Source organism: Salarias fasciatus, chromosome 17 (genome assembly GCF_902148845.1).
Source record: "Salarias fasciatus chromosome 17, fSalaFa1.1, whole genome shotgun sequence".
NCBI lineage: Eukaryota > Metazoa > Chordata > Actinopteri > Blenniiformes > Blenniidae > Salarias > Salarias fasciatus.
In genome coordinates, this window is record NC_043761.1 from 21,563,773 (window position 1) to 21,583,815 (window position 20,043).

General features: G+C 49.2%; 1 protein-coding gene across 1 annotated transcript; it reads right to left on the reverse strand.

The window, feature by feature from the left end:
• Positions 1-3,966: 3,966 nt before the first annotated feature.
• On the reverse strand, positions 3,967-19,483 carry LOC115404410 (sodium-coupled neutral amino acid transporter 4-like). The gene is made up of 16 exons (XM_030113725.1): positions 19,356-19,483; positions 17,369-17,610; positions 17,188-17,284; positions 16,064-16,179; positions 15,618-15,691; positions 15,432-15,524; positions 15,261-15,342; positions 15,100-15,182; positions 14,419-14,477; positions 14,075-14,332; positions 13,241-13,320; positions 13,038-13,138; positions 12,826-12,950; positions 5,038-5,182; positions 4,688-4,785; positions 3,967-4,607 (listed from the first exon to the last, which is right to left on the reverse strand). Exons 2-16 carry the CDS (start codon positions 17,491-17,493, stop codon positions 4,503-4,505), a joined length of 1,641 nt encoding a protein of 546 aa, XP_029969585.1. The 5' UTR covers positions 17,494-17,610; positions 19,356-19,483; the 3' UTR covers positions 3,967-4,502.
• Positions 19,484-20,043: the final 560 nt, after the last annotated feature.

The following is a 20,043-nucleotide window of genomic DNA, read 5'->3' on the forward strand; positions in this document are numbered from 1 at the left end:
CAGGCTAACCAAATGGTGCCAATTTAAAAACAAAATTGAGATTTTTTGATGAATCAATACCCCACTGTGCAGTTTTCCATCGTGTTTAATGTTCATAACACTGTTTTGCATGTTGTATCATCCTGGTATTATTGTGTTTCCACTCATTGGCTTGACTGGTTTGGTGGGTCCAATTTGGAGAGCAGTGATTGGTTCGAAAAAAGAAAAAAAGTCCTGGTCGGCCAATCAACGGCGGATGAAAATGGGTCGAGCCATTTGGAGGCCACAAAAGAAATATTGCCTCCAGGCTGCAGCTGCATCTCTAATCTAACTATCTTCACTACAGCTGACTGGGACTCCCCAAACAAATATTTATCTGGAAAGAGATACGTTTGTATCAGCAGACGTGGCCGCTGACCAAAATTTATGCACAATGCTGGGAAAATGTCAAGTAATTCAGTATAATCAGAAAAATGCAATGTAAATGTGTGAAACAGATCAATTCCACACAAGCATTTTGAGTGGAGTTTGCACGTTCTCTCCCTGCACTCAGGTTTCCAGAAACATGCCTGTGAGGTGAAACGTGGATCTTAAATGCCCCGTGCGGTGGACAGCTGACCTGTCTGGGCGTATCCGGCGCGCGCCCGTCGTTAGCCGGGATCAACCGGTATGGGAGATGGATTAATGGATAAAGCAGCTCAAAGGGAACAACCTTGTCCGTCAAACTGACAGACAGTAAATCCAAGGCCTTGGTATGTGGCGTCTGCAGGATCTGTGTCCCCCTCTCAGAGTGCTGGACTGGGCTGAGAGGCTCGGATGGACGTGTCCCCGGCACGGCGCTGGTATGGCACAATTATTTATAACTGACCCGGGTCCTCCTGGATCCTGCAAGACGTGACCTGGCTCCAGGCGACTTTTACCACTCAGCTGCCGCAGTGACCCAGTTCTGCAGCGTCCCGATCGATGGCGGACGGCGGCGCGGCCCTCCGACCACACCAACGCTGGATCCGGCGCCGCGGCGTGAAGCCCAGATGCTCACAGAGGGGTTTCTGTGTTTCACGGCGGGTTTCTTTCCCACACAGACAGGAGCTTATTAACGGTGACTGTATTCCTGGAATCCGCCGCACTGTACCGAGCAGGACAGTTAATCCCCCACGAAACGAAGGTGGAGAGAGGCGGACGGAGGGAGAGCGAAGGGACGGGACGCTAGCGTCAGCAGAGACGGTGCTCAGCAGCTTCATGCAGGTTCAGACTTCAGGAAACCCAGATGTTCGCGAACAGCTGCTCTCACGGTCAACCCAGGCAGTTTGTTGCCGGTTACTTCCTGTTTTCTGCTTCTGCTTTGGCACCGATGCAGCGGTGAAGCCACCCTGCCGTCCAGAAAACACTGCAGCACGGCGGAACTCCTGGGAAATAACAGCAATTAAAGATGGAGGTGGAGGTGGAGGCGGGATGATGCTCACCGCTGTTGTGTAATCAGATTGACGGGGGAACCATGTTTTACAATGCGGCCTGCATCCTGATGCCGTGCACGCACGTCCACAGTGCACACGCACACACCTGCAGCTACACACACTCTGTCCCTGCACAGAGTGTGCTAGAGGACTGACTCTGCACGCATTTGCCAGTTATTTCCTGGTAATAAGAGCGTGAGTGGCATCAGGGGAGGAAAGAGGCTTCAGTCTGCAGCCGCAGCGTTGGACGTATCGGTGGAGCAAGTTATCAAACATATTGAGGATTTATTGGAGCGAATAAATCTAAATTTAGCGCAGAAAAGCGACTCTCGATCCGTTCGTCCCTTTTTTTTTTTATATTCGCAGTAAATCAAACCGGGCTGCTGAGCGGTTAGCACGGACTCCTCCCAGTTTGCAATCCGAAACAAACATTCCGCATTTATGAAGGTGAGCGCTCTAAATCAATCTCACCCCGTGCAAACGTGACATCCAACGTGATGAGACGATGCACTGCATCGTGTTTGTACTGGTTTTTAAACACAGTTAATATGAGTTTTAGTGCATCGGGCCTTGAGATGGATAAATGAGACAAATTCGGGGAAGAAAGAAAGGACAGATCCCCGCGGGGACGGTTTGGTACATGACAGGCAGGCGCTACATGTCAGCAGTAGATGTGAGCTACAACTGGAGGATGCATTTCAGTTCTACAGGCCTAATAACATCTGATCGTGATGCCAGGAATACAGATTTGTGCATTACATTCCCAGACACGAGTTCAGACGGAAAGCTATTATGTAAGCCTGACGAGTGGGATGTTTTTTAACCTCCTGTTTGAATATCGAGGCTGTTACACACACACACACACACACATACACGCACACACACACAGTCGGTGTGTCTCTATCGGCTTATCACAAAATGAACAAAACAATACTTTCCTTTCACATTTTTTATTGTTCATCATAATGAAACAGCATCACTGATACAAAAAAAAAAAAACAAAACATCTTTTGTTTAGGTACAATTATAAATCTGAATGTTCCGCCTGATCCACAGGAAGCTGCAGAGACAACGAGCCAGTGCTTCTCAGGGTCTGTAGAAAAATAAGGCAGGTGGGTGTGAACACCTTCCGATTCCTCCGGGCGACGTTTTACCGTACGGCTTGGCTCAATTTGTGCAAAAAGGTGGAGAAGAGAAGCGGGAGGACAGCGTCGTCGGGATCGAACACCTGAGGTACTCGAGCTGTAGTGTGAGGGACTTGACGAGACGGGCGCCGCCGCCGCCGCCGGGACATTCATGGAGACGTGAGCGGGAAGCTCCGCTGGCGTGATGAGGCTGCCGACAGCTTCGATTCAAGTAACACCACGGAAACTAAGCCTGCGTCCAGGCGGCGGGAGCAAGATGAAGCCACAGTAACGCGTTGAGTACAGCTGCGCCGATCGATTCAAACGATCGGTTCCACAAAACCGATCACAAAATACTTGAAATCGTCTCACCTGGCTTCTGTTTCTGAAAAGAGAAGCTTCCTTTTGGCTTTATTTCACAACCCAGTGTTGGTCAGCAGGAGGCAGTAAGTCTCAGAAGGCAGTTTGTTTTTCTGAGACTTCTGGGAAATCGATTCAATACATCCTGATATGAAACATCAAACATGAGAATGGATATTTATATATATCGAGAGAGGAATCTACAAATATACAAGCATCAAAAAAAAAGGGGGGAAAATAAACTACTGTCAGACAGCAAGAGAAACAAAAAGGTCTAATATGTGTTTTAGATATTTATATATATTTATATATTTACTAAAGCAAACACTGGATTCAAGAAGACTTGAAACATAAAAATCCCCAAACGACCCACTCTCAGGAAAACGAGCGCGGGCGTACCGTGAAACAAAGATTATTTACAGAGCATGTACAACTGTCCAAAAAGACCATGAGTCTGAAAAAAAACATGCACAAAATACACTATTTCATTTGAAATATCTATTGTTACATGAACGTAGATCCACAAAAGGATCTGTAAGCGTTGTCCACTTTGGCTGGATGTATTTTGTTCGACGCGTTGGCGAACGGCACAGGAGGGAGACGAATCGGGCGCTTTGGGGTCTGATTCCGGCTGAAGGCACACGCGAGTGTCAGAGGTCACTTCCGGGACGCGTCAAGGCGTCGGATCGTCAGTCCGCTGAGATTAACCAGCGAACCGTTTTAACTTTTGATCGTCGGTGGGATAAATACCTCGAAGTATTTTGGCACAAGTTAAAAATCTGATTTTTGATTTGTCCGAATGATTCATCTTTTCGCAGATTATTCTCAAACTACCCTACGTTTAAGTGCAGTGCCTAATAAATTACTCCAGCTGGTGTGTGTGTGTGTGTGTGTGTGTGTGTGTACTCTTCACTGAACTCTTCAGGTTGTAGCTGCGAGGAGTTCAGCTCACATACACACACACTCACACACTCCGATGCCATTCCGCCTGATTGGCAGACGGCCTCGAGGCCACGTCAGACATTATGTACAACATGTTTTTCTTTTCTTTTTCTTTCAGTAGATAAATTATGTACATTCACACCCTGCCGGTTCCCATCTCTCCGTGTCAGTAATACTGAGAGCGCCTCTTCGCTTCCGCCCGGACAGCCGAGATGAAAACAGCCAGCTTCAGGAAGGCCTCTGGCATTTCCCCGTCCGCTGAACCTCTATGTGCGTGCTGACTTTGGCAAAGTCAAGGACCGATTGACGTGGAGCGCGGCGGCGACTTCCTGACGATGGTTTTGAGTCAATACTGACGTTGACGTGTGTGCTGAAGCTGAAACATATTGCTAGAAACGTGTGTGTGAATAGTCCTCCAAAAACGTCTCCACGGATCTCGGAGGACGACTGGTTGTGCGTCGTCGTCCCTGCAGGTCACAGTTCGGACGAGGGCGGCGGGACTGGTTCCGCCAGCAGGGGGAGCCCAACGCGTCCTCGCCTGACGCGGCTCGTTCTGTCCACCGCCGGATGAAGGGAAGCCGCCAGGAGAGATTGCAGACGGGTGAGGATGACGGCGCCGGCCGAACGCGGTGCCCCGGCGGGCCTAGTGGCCGCCGCCGGAGCCCGACGGGTTGTGGATCCAGTCCAGGGCGATGAGCGACAAGCTGCCGATCATGAAGACGATTCCCACCACCAGGAAGACGGCGGCCTGCGGGACGAGACACCAACTGACGTTTCCGTCCGCTCGACACAAGGAAAACGTAAATGGCGCCTCTATCGTGCACTCACCCCGATCTTCTGCGGGGAGCGGAGCGGCACCGACTTCACCAGGCGGAGGTAGAACGCAGCAGGGAGGATGAAGATGAGCATGGTGGCCGCAGACGAACCTGGAAGAGGAAGAGGAGGATTAAGTGGAAGCATAGGCTGAGGTAACCTCATAGAATGTGGAAAAAGGTTCAGATTCAAAGGATCCTTGTTAAATCCTGGAGTGCTTAAAGAGATCTACGTGGTGAAAGTTGAAACACGGATTTGAAAAGCGGGAAAATCCCAGACTGGTTCGGACAAGTCGTCTCACGGAAACCAGTAACAGGAAATTCTTCTGAGACCCGAGGTGCAGCTTCTGTCGGGGCTCCGCTCACCGATGAAGCCGAAGATGTCCCTGATGGTCGGGACGAAGATGACCAGCATGTTGTTGAAGGCCAGGATGGCGGCGGCGATCAGCATGTGCCGGGTCCAGCTGAAGTCCCGCCCACTGAAGAGCAGCGTGGTGATGGAGGAGCGGATCTGAGGAGAAGCAAACGTCCGACAGGTCAGTGCCGAGCTCCATCGCACCGATCAGAATAAAGATCACATTTGCTTGTTTGTTGTAATAATTTTCACCTTTTTAGACATTTTCATTAACTGTTATATGTGAAATAATGAGTAATTTTGGTCAGTTTTATGCTTCCCAACAGAATTTCATCACATATAGAAAACATTTCTGAGTATTTCTTCTTAAGATCAACTCAAAAAAGTAGGCTTTGAGATATTCTCATGCATTCTGCTTTCTTTCTGTCATTTTTTTTTTTGCCAGTTCTCTAATAAAAAAATACATTTGTCAAATGTCTTGTCATTTCAGGAAATATATACTGATACTTGTTGCAGTTTCAATGAGATCGAGCATTTTGATGAAGCCAGTAAAGGTCCTTAAAAGCAACGAGTTAAAGATGAAAAGCACCTTCGGTACGAACGAACACAGAATTCCCCTCCAGCCTCAGCGCTTGGCCTCTTAAATGCTCTAAAGAATGAATGAAAGTTCACAAAATCCCAAAGAATTACTCTAAAATCTGAGAGGAAACTGCAGCAAGGAGGCGAAACGCAATGTCAGAGTTACAGGCGTCCGAACCTGCGCTTGTGCGTCGTGGAATATAAACACACACACATCTGATCACGCGCAGGGTTCGATTTGCAGGCAGGAGTCTGATCACAGACACACGCAGTGAGAACCGAGTGTCGCTGCTCCCTGGAGGAAAGTCTCCATGTGTGCCAGGAGTCGATTCCCACACTTGGCCACTTAGTGAAGTGTGTCAAGTGCTGCGGGGTCATTGCGTGTCCGTGTGCGCGCACGAGTAGTGGGGTGGGGGGGTGGGGGGGACTGTGCGGCCGCGGCGGGGCGTCTTAGCCGGGATATCCTGGTGCCGCTGAGCCACGGGCGGCCCGTTCAGGCCTCCACTGGGTGAAAGGTCGCAGGTATCAGGTGCCTCGTGGGCCGCGGGGAGGAAGGTTACAAAGAGCGCTCCATTCAGAAAGCCTGCGGATTATCTCCCGCAGTGCAATGGAGCCGGGGGATTGCATCAGCCGAGCGCAAGAGGAGGGGCCTACTGGGGGGGGAGGCGTCGACAAGCATCGCTATTGTCAATCAGGTTTTCTTTTTTTTTTTTTTCTTCCCTCCTCCTCTCCACCTTCCTCTTTACTAACTAGTCTCACGCTGAAGCACAAGCAGAGTTTCCAGTTCTGCAGATCCAGAGTCTTAACTTTCATTTGTTTCAGCTGAAGTTGAAACAAAGTAGAAGCAGAGAGGTTTAACAAACTCATCCCCAGATCAGCTACTCCAACACGGAGAGCCACACGAGGTCAATGACAGCAGCTCGAGGAGCTTCAGGAGTAAATCACCAGACATGGAGTCACTGGGGACAAACACAGTGGTGTTTATGAGAAGCACAAGTGTCGCCTCAGTGGGAATCCTGCAGCGTCTCGGCCTGCCTTTACCGTGTCAACGCTAAACTTTCATTGGGTTTTCGGGGTCGGGTTTCAAAACATTTCTGCTCGGAGTGACTGAAAACGCTGCTACTGTGACCGCGCACCACAGCCACGGTTCGTCTGCACATGCTCAGCAGACGGACAATAAGATCAATGTTCTCCAGGCTGTCATGACTCCCAGTCCAGATTCCACTGGGGAGTTTCCAGTCACCGTAAAAAAGATCCAGCATCATCAGTTCAGCCCACAGCTTGATAAATGTGTTGGAGTGAACGTAGGTTACTCTTTACGTTCTATGATCTCTTAACAGCTGATTCTAATTCAAGCAGCAATGCACCAACATTGACTCATAATCAACAGTTCCAGGTCAAATTGGATCCAAAATGGTATCAGCGTATAGAAATTAATTTAAGAAAAAAGATGAAATATAAAATTTGTGTGTATTTTAGTATGATGTTAAGATAAATCATTAAGTTAAAGAAAGAAATAGATATATTAATGGTCATTTCACGGCTTCTGGATGTCAAAATTTTGATCCTAACAAGGTTATAAATCATCCCAAACTATATTACAGGGCGTCTTTAAAGCGACACTAAGGAACTTTCAGTTTTCGTTGATTTTGGCGGCGCCAGTGGACAAAAGCGGTAGTGTTTTGCCTGAAGCAATACCACAGTTCCCATGAGGTCTAGCGCGTGGCGTCGTAAAATGCTGCTCCCGGTGGCGTGCTGTCGGACTGAACTCGCCACATTTGTTTCCAGTGGCTGTGTGAAGGACGGACAGCGACGAGGTCATGAATCTAATGGTGGCTAAAAAATGTTATATCATGATGTGACGCATGCCGTAAAGCAGTCCGCACATTTGGAGCTTTTTAGTGTGCAGGGTTCCTACCACCCTCCTCACAGCTGCTCAGTCCAAGTGAAAGCAATACTGACGCCCTCAGGCCGTGACAGAGGGGTCATTCAACTAGTTGTAAGTCGATGTATCATCACAAAAGATATTAAGATGTTTTATTAAGGTTGAAAAGTTCCTTAGTGTCGCTTTAAACCACATCAGTTTCGTTGTACTTCTTGCAATGACAAATAATGTTCTATTCTATTCTATTCTAATCTACACTGAATTCTGAATTAAGCAATTCAGAATTACATTCATGAGTTTCGTATTTACATGGGGAAAAAAACGAGGGATCTGCCAAGCGTTCTGATTGGACAGAGGGCGGCCGTGACGTACTTACGTCTCCCGGAAGTAAACAGCGTTTTTCTCTTCTTTCTTTCTCAATTAACCTTGACACCACGGCTTTGAAAATGTCCGCGTTGTTAAGCGCCCGTCCATCCGCTCGTTTCATTATATCCAATTCTTCTAAAATTCCTATTAAATAACTCGTCTCCGTGCGAGTCGATCTGCGGGACGCAGGCCGCCATCTTGGAATGTTACGTCATCATGGCGGAGCATGCGCAGAACGACCGGAATGAAGTCGCGCCTAATTTACATATAATTCCGTTTCGGATTCAAACTTAAAGCTGCTGTAGGCAGGATTTTGCTAGTCAATGCTAATTTTTCTGTGTTTTCTTTGGATTAAATGTTAGACTATCCATTGATAATCCTTTAGGAGTGTAGCATAATTGCTCTACCGCGAGGGCGCAGCGTTTCCATCTGTCTCTGTTCTGAGCTGAAAAGGAATCTCGACAGCTCCAGGTATCTTTGACCAATCAGAAGAGCCCATGAGGCTCTAACCGTGATTGGTCGAGGGGCGTTCGTCGCACGTTCTTGTGGGAGGGGCTTAACTTGGGTAAGGGCGTGATGTCAGAGAAAACAGGACAGGATTGGCTGTGCTGGGTTTCAAATCACCATCTTAAGGCCTCAGTATGCTCCCCCGTCGCCGCCACGGCGTTCCTACGCCGGCAACCCTACGCCGGCAACCCTACGCCGCTACTGAACATATCTTGCTCCTGCGTCAAGGGAACGCCCTCCTCTGGCAAGCTGCTAGCAGTCACAACAACAATGCTGCTTCCGTAGCTCCGGCTTTACCTAGACAGACCTAGTCAGTCTGCCCCAGGGCAGCTGTGGCTACAGTCGTAGCTTACCACCACCGAGTATGGTGTGAAAGGGTTGATGTGATATTGCAGTGTGAAGCGCTTTGGGCTCTGTCAAGCAGGGTAAAAAGCGCTATACAAGTGTAGTCCATTTACCATTTACCATTTAGACATAGATCTATAGACATAGATTTCGAGACGTACGTATCTAGAGACGCGTGCATTTACCGAACATATATCTGCATATATGACATATCTGGTGACACTGGGCTGTGGAGGAGGAGAGGCTGAGCGGACCGTGATGAAATATTGGTGAAACTAATGAGCTTTTGGACGATTAAAGCCGTTTGAGGAGCGGCTATACACATAGCCCCGTCTGCTAACAGTGCTAACACTGCTAACAGTATAGGGATGTGCGCCGCTCAATTTTGGATCTAAATTTCTCCCGAAGCACTGTTCGGATCAGAAAAGCATTCCGGGTGAGTTCTACTTTATTCTATAAACAAAGCGAAAGCGGACCAATCACAGCCCTCGACGTTCACGTCACCACGCGTCGAAACGACGCGAAGTCACAATTTTCGGGAGGCGCACGTCAATCCCCGACGTAGCCCGACGTAGACGTCGTAGGGCTACGACGTCTACGTCGTAGGAACGACGTAGCGGCAGCGGGGGAGTATACTGAGGCCTTTAGATGGGTCAAATCGCCATCTTGCTTAGGTAACCCTAAGCAAGATGGCGGAGATGCTGAATCCTGCCTACAGCACCTTTAATTCTGAGTGAAGTTTTCATGCGTTTACGTGGTCTTTGTAGAGCGAAATTATGCTTTATTCAGATTCATACAGCAATAAAAAGGCCCATGTAAATGACAGAATCACTGATGAATGGATTAAAAATACAGAATGCAGGAAAATTTTGTTTTCCAGTGCTCCCAGAACACCAGGGGTTATTTCTGTGTAACCTTTTTTGAGTTTGATTTAAGGACAAAATTTATATTCATCAAATTAAGCAGATTTTCTGCGCTGTCGACTGAAGGAAAGGATCCGGGCCGTGACGGTCAGGAGGTTCGACTGCGATGCCCGCACTTCACAGTCCTCTGCCAAACAAGTGTCACCACCTCCGCCGGAGCGCCTTTCTTCTGACCACGTAAAGTTTGCAGCTCTTTACCTTCGGCTCGCTCCCACCGTCTGTTGCATAATTAGGCCTCGCTCGGAAAACTCGAGCCTGGACGCAGCATTTCTCTCCGAGGCTCCAAGCTATTCGGCACCCGGCCGCGAGCCTTTGGAGTTCAGCGCGTGATGTTTGCACCGGTTTCACCCGTCTGTCCGTCCGCACGCATGCAGCTGGACCGGTCTGGACACATCTGGCTGCAGCCAGTCGGCAGCTCGCCGGAGACCAGCGGCTCGTTGGAATTTGTTCTCAATCAGAAGCAAATTGGAAATTGTGGGCTGCGTTTTCTCTGCAAATCTGATTTGCGAAAATACGAGGCAGCTGTGCTGCAGCTGCTTTTCTCTGGAGTCGTCCAGACGCTGAATCTGAAGTGAAACTTCATGAAGTGCTAAAAATATCAAGAGCGGCGGAAGCATGATGAAACCAGAAAGGTTTAAAATGACTCTGCCAATTAAATCAAGGACAAATCTTCAGGTTCGTACGACCAGCAAAGGGTCGCAAAGGAGTCGCGGGGTCAACGGCGAGCCCTGAGAGTGACGGTGGAGGTGTGAATCGGCTCGTTTGGCAGGCCTCTCCCACACTTTGAGCCTGAGAACTGGGGCACGTTCGACTCCACATAAAGCCCTTTTCATTATGTGTTGGATCCTGACAAAGCCCTGTGTGATCTGGCGTCGGTTAGCATCTATCCTTCACGTGACTGCACACCCTGCGACCTCGTACGTACGTACACACACACACACACACACACACACACGCACGCACGCACACACACACTACGTGTGCCTTACACACATTCTTTAACTCCGGCGGGAGGCAAGGACAGTCTGAGACAAAGCTAACGTTAATCTCCAGCCGAAGGTGATTCAAAATGAAGGTCAGGAGATGGGATTCGCAAAGGTCAAAAGGGAAACTTGGCAGACAAACTTCCAAGAGCCTTTCAACTGTTTTTACTGTGCTCGATTTATTAAACATCCCCGCTCCGTACAAATCAAGGCACCGCAAACAAATCAGCTTGATTCCAGCCTCTTGGTTTCCAGCGACTCGCTGCCAAAACCGACTCTGTGCCGCACGGACTTTAACTTATGACTTTACATGCAGACATTAAGGCTAAAACCAGTTTGCGCCACACCCTGACAGGTGATTAAGGCGCCATATGTCAAACCGAGGACGTCTCTGCCCAATAATTCAGCGCAGCTGCTCGGGCGAATCCAGTCTCCGGCTCATGTTTCTCCGTCCTTATCAAGTTTTTATGTCCTGCATTTCGCAATGTTACAGTAAGGAACTGAACTGCTGGTGGACGAACTTGCTATTTGACATTTCAACACCTGAAGCTACATTAATCTGTGCAGATGAGCAGAGAATCCTCGCAAAAACCCCAAATCCTGATATCTTAATCCTGCCTTCAAAGCCAGACTCAGGCCGTGCCGGCATGGCGGTCACGTACCGCCACGAGCACATTTCTACACATCCTCTATCACCAACTCTTCACATTTCAAGGAATGCGCGGCCCTCGCCGGGGCTTTGTGTTTCTATCCCACCACACGCTCATCCCACCCCGTCTCATAGGCTCCGCCTCCGAGCGAAGGCGGTCAGGGTGAGGGTTTTTCCACTGTCCACTCTGTAAACTTCCACTGCAGAGATGGGGTGGGAATGCAGAGTCAGGGGGGGTCCGCGCTATCTGATTAAACGAGGGGCGAGAATGCAGGTTTTTTTTTTTTTTTTTTTAATTCCTGTGGAGGGAGGGGGAATGACTCATGGATCTGACAAGTCACCGGACAAAAATGTGTGTAGAAGGTTACAAAGAGATGACAAATGTTAAACCTTCAGATTGTGCAGCTGTGTGTGTGTGTGTGTGTGTGTGTGTGTGTGTGTGTGTGTGTGTGTGTGTGTGTGTGTGTGTGTGTGTCTCAGACAAGACAAGCTTGCTGCATCATCCTGTCAGCACTTCACTGAACATCAACTAAGCTGCTGCCCCCTAGTGGCAGCTTCCTGAAGCTTCAACCATTTCTTATGATTCATAAACGGCCTTCTTTACACTATACTGTGTGTGTGTGTGTGTGTGTGTGTGTGTGTGTGTGTGTGTGTGTGTGTGTGTGTGTGTGTGTGTGTGTGTGTGTGTGTGTGTGCTGGATTACTGCAACATGAAGGCTTCACTGCATCACTTCCTGACAGCTGTTCTGTATCTACCAAAGCATCTGCTGCCCTCTGGTGGCAGCTTCCTGTACCTTCAGCCGCTCAGGTTCAGAAGCGATCTGCAGCTTGTCTTCACATTAAACCCTGTGTGTGCGTGTGTGCGTGCGCGCTGAAATGCCTGACGTCCTAAACGGGGTGAGAAACTTCCTCTGGCCAGCAGCCATTTTTGTCCCCATGAAGTCAGATAAGGGCCAAAGCTAAAATTAGCTCACGACCATATATGGAGAAGGAAGTCCGATGAGTGTGAGTGTGTGTGAGTGTGTGACAGAGTGTGACTGACTGAGGTGATAAGTTTCAGTGAGTGGACGTCACACACGGGCCGACTTTTGACCCCATAACGAGAGAAATGAGGAAACACTGAAAGTGTGAGTGTGTTGCTGTACATAAAAGGTGTTGGAGTTTATGAGCCCGGAGCGTACCGGGGTTTGGGACGACAACACGAGGCGAACAGCCTGTTCTTTTTTCACCAAATTACACGGGAGGGGGAAAAAAAAAAAAAAAAAACCCGGCAACGACACAAAAACACTGAGTCTGCAGCAAATACAAAACCCAGTCTGTCAGCAGAATGACTGCAAGTGGCAGAAATGCTGGACATTTAGAGGGGCGGAGTGTGAGTGTGTGTGTGTGTGTGTGTGTTTCTGTGTCCTCTGACGCAAATCAAATTATGTTGAGACTCCAAATGAGGCTCTGTTTACGGACGCAGACGGGACACCGTGATATTTTCTTAATCTTGACTTCACGCGGACACGCTGTGTGTCGGTGTGTGTGTGTGTGTGTATGCGTGTGTGTGTTGTACTCACGGGGAAAAGCACGATGGGCACGGTGAGCGTGACGGCGGTGAGGACGGCCAGGCGCACCAGCAGCAGCATCGTGTCGAACTTGTACACCTTGGTGAAGGTGTGGAGCAACTCTGCCTCCACGAAGTCTGCATGGGAGCGGAGGAAGACGGGATTCAGGCGGAGACGTCCTGAAGAAACACACCTTCCTCACCCCGTGTGTGTGTTTCTCTCACCGTAGAAGGTGAGGTAGCCGAACAGCGCCGACAGCATGTACATGATGAGCATGGCCAGGATGGACAGGTTGGAGACGTTCTGCATCTTCCTCCTGCTGCGGCTGCAAACACACACACACACACACACACATTCTCTTTAACACCCGCCTGTGTGTGTGAGGGCAAACACACACACTCACGCATAATGAGGTGAGGAGACTCACTCTTTGAGCTCGCTGTAGATGGGCAGCACCTCAGGGTGGCAGACGAAGGCGAAGGCCAGGATGGGCACGGTGTACGCCGTCTGCGGCAGAAACCACAAACAAATATATAAAACAGGAAACAAAAAACAGAAACAACAAACTATCAGGGACCCAGACCCGATCCCTGTGGGACTCCAGCCTCAACAAACTCTTCCAAATCATCTCCTCATCCGTAAGGTGAAGATGTCAGAACTATTCCAGTAAATGAAGCAGCTGCAGGACAGAGACGACTTGTTCTGTAGCTCGAGCTGGAAAAATTAAAACCCTCGGAAAGCTTTTTTTTTTTTTTTCCTGCTCTTTTAAACGTGGTGACGCACTGAAGGCGCCCCGACCGACGTGATCTGCAGATTATATTTCCCACTGCTGCTGTCAGAATGTTGGCTTTTACAACCGAGGCCAGGGGGAAAAGAAACAAACGACTTTTCTTCTGTTCTTCATGCATAGTCACAAAGGTTTAAAGCAGTTTTATTTGATTTTTGTAATACGTTCTTCTTTCAGGGCCAAAAACAATTGGAGATATAATGAAAATGCAAAGGTCACCACGTTCCCTCTAAACCACACTGGAATGTAATGGTTTGTCACTGCCGCCCTGATTTATTCTCCATAGAGAAAAGTCATCCTGAACGTATGTTTGAGAACACACCCCTCCCAAACATGTCCCAGCAGACGCTGCTATTCTTCTCCTGTTTGATCTGCACGAGCCCCTTCATTGTACTCCCTGCTGTGCATCGAGCGGCGCATTCCTCGAGTGCAGAAGCTTGAAGAAACTGCATATGGAGCCGGATCGCGGCGCACCTGCGAGTTGAAGACGAAGTACTTGGGCGTGCACATCTCCTCGTCGTCGGGGTGGGGCTGGTAGTGCACCCCCGTGGAGTGGTGGGCGTCGTGGCCGGCGGGCACGGCGGGCGTCACGTCGGCTCGGGAGAAATCCATCTGCGCCGAGCGGTTGTGCAGCGCGTACAGGCCCGACGCGTCCGAGGCGTTCATGCTGAGGTTGGAGTGGCCGTAGAAGAACGGGAGCGGGCACGGCAGCTGCGTCTTCTTGTAGATTATCTGGAGGAAACACGAACGACGCAGCTGATTTAATACGACGAGGAAAAGGGTGAAAAGGTTGAGCTTCAACGCTGAGATGTACTCACAACGCCTAAGAAGAAGACCATGCAGCTGAGGGAGAAGCCGCTGGTGTAGCCCAGGTAACCTAGACAGGAGGAAACAGAGCTGATATGTTAAACACAGAACGACTACAACTGATCTCCTCTCAAGCTGATCGACTTTTCTCCTTCACCCTCCCTCCTACTTTAATCACCAGATGCCTTCTTCCTACTCGGCTCTCGTCTTTCTTTCTGGCTTCCAGCTCATTCTGGGACCTATTCCTGGATGTGGGTCACATCTAGTTCTTGGTTTGGGTCCATGGATGGTTCTGGAGCAGAGCCGAGGGTCAGCCTGATTCACGATGTCCTGGATCCAGACTCACGTACAGTAGAAGTCAAGCTGGTCGCCGCTCGCTTGCTCCTCTGAGATAATTGTCTTCATTATAAAATCTGAACAGAGGAGCTTTTGGAGACGACTCCGGCGCTCATAAATCCCACCTGAGTGTCGGAGCTGACTACCCGCTGGACCGCGGTGTCACGTTACACTCAACCCTAACTGCCCCGGCTGACTCAGAGCCGGACTAGCGTTACATTATTTCTGTTCTGGCAGAGCCGACGCCGGACAGCTGCGACCGACAGATCGCTCTTCAGGTGGCAAAAACTCGACATCCCAGCTTCTTAGAAGGCCGGAGAATGGAGGGAGAATCCAGGGCGGAGGCGGCTCCTTACCGAGGTTTTTCAGCAGGGACAGGGGGAGGATGACCCCGACCGAGACGAACACCACCAGGTAGTTCCCGTTCAGGTACCACTCACTGCAAGCACAGCGCAGGGCTCCAGTCACAGGAAGCTCTCACACTCAGACACACACATTCCATCTGCAGTAAGCTCACCCGGAGTTCTCCTCCAAGCGCATGAAGGTCCTGATCACTTCTGGGAGCTCGTATTTGACGATGAAGAGGTAGCTGGACATGGCTGCGGGAGGGGTGAAAGGTCAATGGATCTGCACCGGTCTGCACGTTTCAAATCTCCCCTCTGTTTAGATATTTCACCACAGCGATTACCTCCTATGTTTTGCATTATAATGGAACCGAAGGCGGCCATCTTCCCGGGCCAGCCGAACGCCCGCTCTCCCAGCTTCTCATAGATGAGGGATCCTGTCAGAGCAGACGAGGGCATCATTTATCGAACATTTACCTCTATCACGCGTCAATGAAGACGAGAGAAATTTGTTTGGAGGCTGTACCGACCTCCTTCTTTGGCGGTCATCAGCAGCAGATGCACCGAGTAGAGCGACAGAATGGCCACGGCCACCAGGAGGATTCTGCAGAGGCAGAGAGAGTCAGCTCGGACTTTCTCTTTAAACATGCAGATCTGAACATTTACTGAAGGTATTGTCAGTTGAGAGCGGGAGACGGGGGGGGGGGGGGGGGGGGGCTATCGGGTGACAGCGGGGGGTCGGATGCTGCTGGAAGTCGTCCACGAACGCTGATAACGCACAGGCACGGGACGCACGGCCCGGTTCAGATGTCTACGTCTATTTTTAACAGAGTCCAATGTGAACAATACTTCAACCTGACGGACTGGAGAAACATTATAGCCTGAGAATATGGTGTTAAAGAGCGAAGCTGGTTCCAGTTCACTGGCTGTTCGGTGTCGGATGGAGGAAGTGCTCCGCGGGAAGCGAGCTACGTACAAGAAGAGGACGATGCCGGTGTTGGCCATGGCGTAGGACAGGCCCAGGATGCCGCTGCCCATGATGGCATTGCTCAAGTTGAAGACGGACATGCCGAAGGAGGCGTGGCCCGGGTGCTGAGAGCAAGAGAGAGAGAGGTCAAAGGTCAAACCAGGTCAAAAGCTGCATTTCTTTGTGTTATATTGTCGAATCTGTGCTCTTAGTACCCATTTAGTCTGTCCTGTTTGATGTTCCAATGATTCACACGTTTCCATAAACCTGACATAAGTCAATAACACTGACAGCACACATCAATTTTTAATTAAAAAACACATTTTTTTGTATCATGCAAGCACCGTGTATTAATTATATCTATATATTTTATTTCACTATAACTTAAATCAGGTGCTTTTGGTGGGTTTTACGCTCCCCAACCCATTTTTACTACATTGAAATAACTGAACTGAACTGAATTATGTTTTTTTCTCCAACTTCTCCAACTCATTAAGTGTTTTATCATTGAATGTATCTAAGTTTTGCTCGATTCTGCTGAATCTCCTGCAGGTTTTGGCTCACTTTACTTATTCCAACGTCTTACTTGGTTAACGCATTAAAAGACTTTCTGCATCTTTTTCCTGTAACTTTAAAACAAACAGTGTTTATTTGAATTAGCTGTGGACACTGAGGCGTTTCCCTGTTTGTGAAGGATTTCCAGAATGTTTGACATTTACTAAAAACGGATGAGACTTCTGCATCACGCTCCTCTTCAGGAGCACAAACCACACCGGTCGCTGCGTTTGATGACGTGCACCGTGCACGTGGAACTGGTGCAAGTTTACAGAGCGTCCAACGAGTCCAAAAACGCCACATTTAGAGTAACGTTAGCCTTCTTTGGCAAACTATGGCAGATATAATCATTAACAGAGCTTTTCTAGATTCAGAGGCGCTGAGCATTACTGGTTTCCATGACAACAGTGTTGTTAATTACAACAGAAGGCTCAACAAATAGCTTAATAATGCTGTCGTCAATACCTGCAATCAGTCTGAACACTCCGTTGTGAAACGTTTGTTGAAGGAGGAGCGAGTCGACACATTTTTCAAACCACCTGTCGATCACGGCTCGGGCGATCGGTGGATTCACTTACATATTCTTCATGGTACTCCTCATACTTCTTCTTCTTCATCAGACCGTTTGACAGGAACTTCTGGCTTTCTCCGTCGTCATTGTCGTCCAGGAATTGGCTTCAATGGAAGAAGACAAGAGGAATCGCGTCACGTTTCACAAAGCGGTTTGGTTTCCTGGCGTCTCCTCGCCGCGCCGCCCACCTGTTGATGGTGGCCTTCTCGGAGTCGATGGGCTCGGTGAAGCGGTCGTCCAGGCTGTCGGCGCTGTCGTCGTCCACCTCCGTGGCGACCTTCCTCAGCTCCATGCGATCCACGACCCCCGGCATGGCGGCGCTCACAGCAGGACAAGACGCTGGCGGCGTTCAGGATTCGCGGGGACTGATTCCAGGAGGCGGCGCTGGCGGACGCTCGGTTTTAGAACTGGACGTTTTCACCTGTGAGAGCTGGAAACAGGTTGGGAGAGTTTATTTGGGTTCTCAGAGTTCACGGCAGGAATAACAGACGCTCTACTGTGGCGCCTTATCGGCCTCCTGAGGGGCGATTCGGCCTTGATGGAGAAGGCGGAGGAGGGAACCGGCCTCCCACCCGATGGAGGACTCAGCACCGCTTTTGATTTATTTCCACGTCATAAAACACAAATGCATCACGGCTTCAGTCTATCGCTGGGCGGACAGAGCAAACACGCGTTGACGTGGACGAAGAGCTGAGTCAACACACTCAGAAAGCGGGTCAAGGATACGTCCGTCAACCACGGTCTACCAGGCCCCGCCCACCGCCGGCCAACAAAAAGGGGCACATTTTTCCATAAACTCCATTCATCTTGTCGTTACGTAAGGAGGAGGCCAGGAAAATGATTCACGCCGCCGCGGCCTGTCACTCTCACAAAGGCCTCTTTGATGGCGCCGGATGGGAAGAAAAACAGCTAAAAAAACGGCGCAAACCCCCCCGGTAACGAGCACACGAACACAACGGAGCGGTGCCAGATTCCCAGCCGGGGCTGCTGGGTAATCAGTCTTTGATCGTCATGTGTTTACAGTCAACAGGCCGCCGCGCATCAGTCCACACTGCTGGGGAACGCCGTCCGACGTCGCGGGGGCGGATCCCGGCGGCGAACGCCGCCAAGCGGAGATTAAGCGGCTCCGTTACCGTTAATAAGTGCATCACACACACACACACACACACACACATCGGTAGGCGAGGCAAGGCGGGCGAACCGGGGGGAGACGCATCTCGCTTCCCGCGGCCAAGAGGATTAACCTGTCGGACCGGGTTAACCTCACATGTCGCTACAACCAGGGGAACACACGTCTGATGCATATCTCACACACTCACACACACTCACACACACACTCACAGCAGAATGAACACAATGTGCTGAGAGGTTCGTGCATTTGTTGGCTTTTTCCTGTTCGGCTTTAATTGAATCTTTCAGGACTGAGAAAACACACTTCACACACTTCGACCTGATCGGTGTGTGCTCAGCTGTGCACGCACACACACACACACACACCAATACAAATTCCACCTCACTGTTGCTTCTCTATTGCTTGACCATCCATGACACCAAAGTTATTGATCAGCTGGTAAATACTGTCTGACTTCACGATGCACGACTGAGATTCTGAGAATGAGAAACAAAACTATAACTATTTCCTGCAGTATTTTCGGATCAAACACCCAATTTGCAAACTTCAAATCTCAGGAAAATGCAGATTTAAAAACCGTGCATACGCACGGTTTTTAAATCTGCATTCTCCTGAGATTTCAACATCTTAGGTTGAATTCAGTAGAGAGTAGAAAGAAACAACTGGAGACCTCTGCAAGTTATAAATATGCAATTCTGCAATCCAAAGCAGCAGAGGCACCGAGGAAGACAGTGGTTTTGGGTTTCTCTGGGCTCTTTTCGTGTCTTTCTGGAAGCACCACCTCATTCATCCTCAATTCAAACACACTCTTGCATCAGCCACCTCCACAAAATCCCTCCCAGGCAAAAAGCACAGTGCAGAAACCCTGGCCTGCGCGCACACACACACACACTCTGCTGCATGTCTTCCAGAAAAATGGTTTATTTTAGCCACAGCAGCAAAAAAAAAATTAAATGCAAAATTCACATTAAAAAAACTTTTTAAACAACTTTTCCATATTATTTTCCTGCATATCATGAATTCTAACAAAGCCGTTCACTTACTGAGAAGTCCGTCAAGCAGCTCCGTTAAAGTTCCCCTGTGTTAAGTTTTTTGTTTCCTTTTTTAAATGATTTTATTTGGAAGAAGTCAGACACTCAGATGAAGGCGGGCGGCCGTGCGCGGAGCTGCGGAGCTTTTGTAACTCAGGTATGAACGCAGGCTTTTAAAAGCCAGGAGGGAGGGCCTTCGCCGCCCAATGAGGACGGACGCACTTTTCCTCGGGACCCTCCTTTTCTCTGAGCGTGAGATGGGAATGAAGCCCTCCCCCGACCGAACAACACACACACACACGTGCACACACACACACACACACATTACCGTCAGGTGTAAACATTCTACTGAAGAGGGTCCAAACTGTTAAAAAATATCTGCAAAAGGTGAAATTTATCAAGAAAACAGTTTGAAACCTGACATTTTTGGAACATTTGTCTTGTTTTGGTTAGAAACTACGTATCTCGTTGACCGTCGCAGCTACGTTTCATGAAATTTATAGTTAAAATTTAGAAAATTCCAGTGATTTGTATATTTCTGTCGCCTATACGGAGACGGAAAGTGTCGTTGTCATGGAAACGGGGGTCTAAAGACACCACAGACGAGCAAACGCCGTTAAATACCCATGGCGCGATCACATGACCAGCTTTCTCCCAAGTGGAGTGATCAGAGGTCGAGGTCAAGGTCGCGTCAGGCTGA

Excerpts from the sequence above, each read along its gene's own strand:
- LOC115404410 (XM_030113725.1), bottom strand. The coding sequence starts at position 17,493 with ATGCCGGGGGTCGTGGATCGCATGGAGCTGAGGAAGGTCGCCACGGAG. Across the intron at positions 15,183-15,260 it reads CGCTTGGAGGAGAACTCCGG|TGAGTGGTACCTGAACGGGA; the intron begins GTGAGCTTACTG and ends CTGTGCTTGCAG. Across the intron at positions 13,139-13,240 it reads ATCTACAGCGAGCTCAAAGA|CCGCAGCAGGAGGAAGATGC; the intron begins GTGAGTCTCCTC and ends GTGTGTTTGCAG.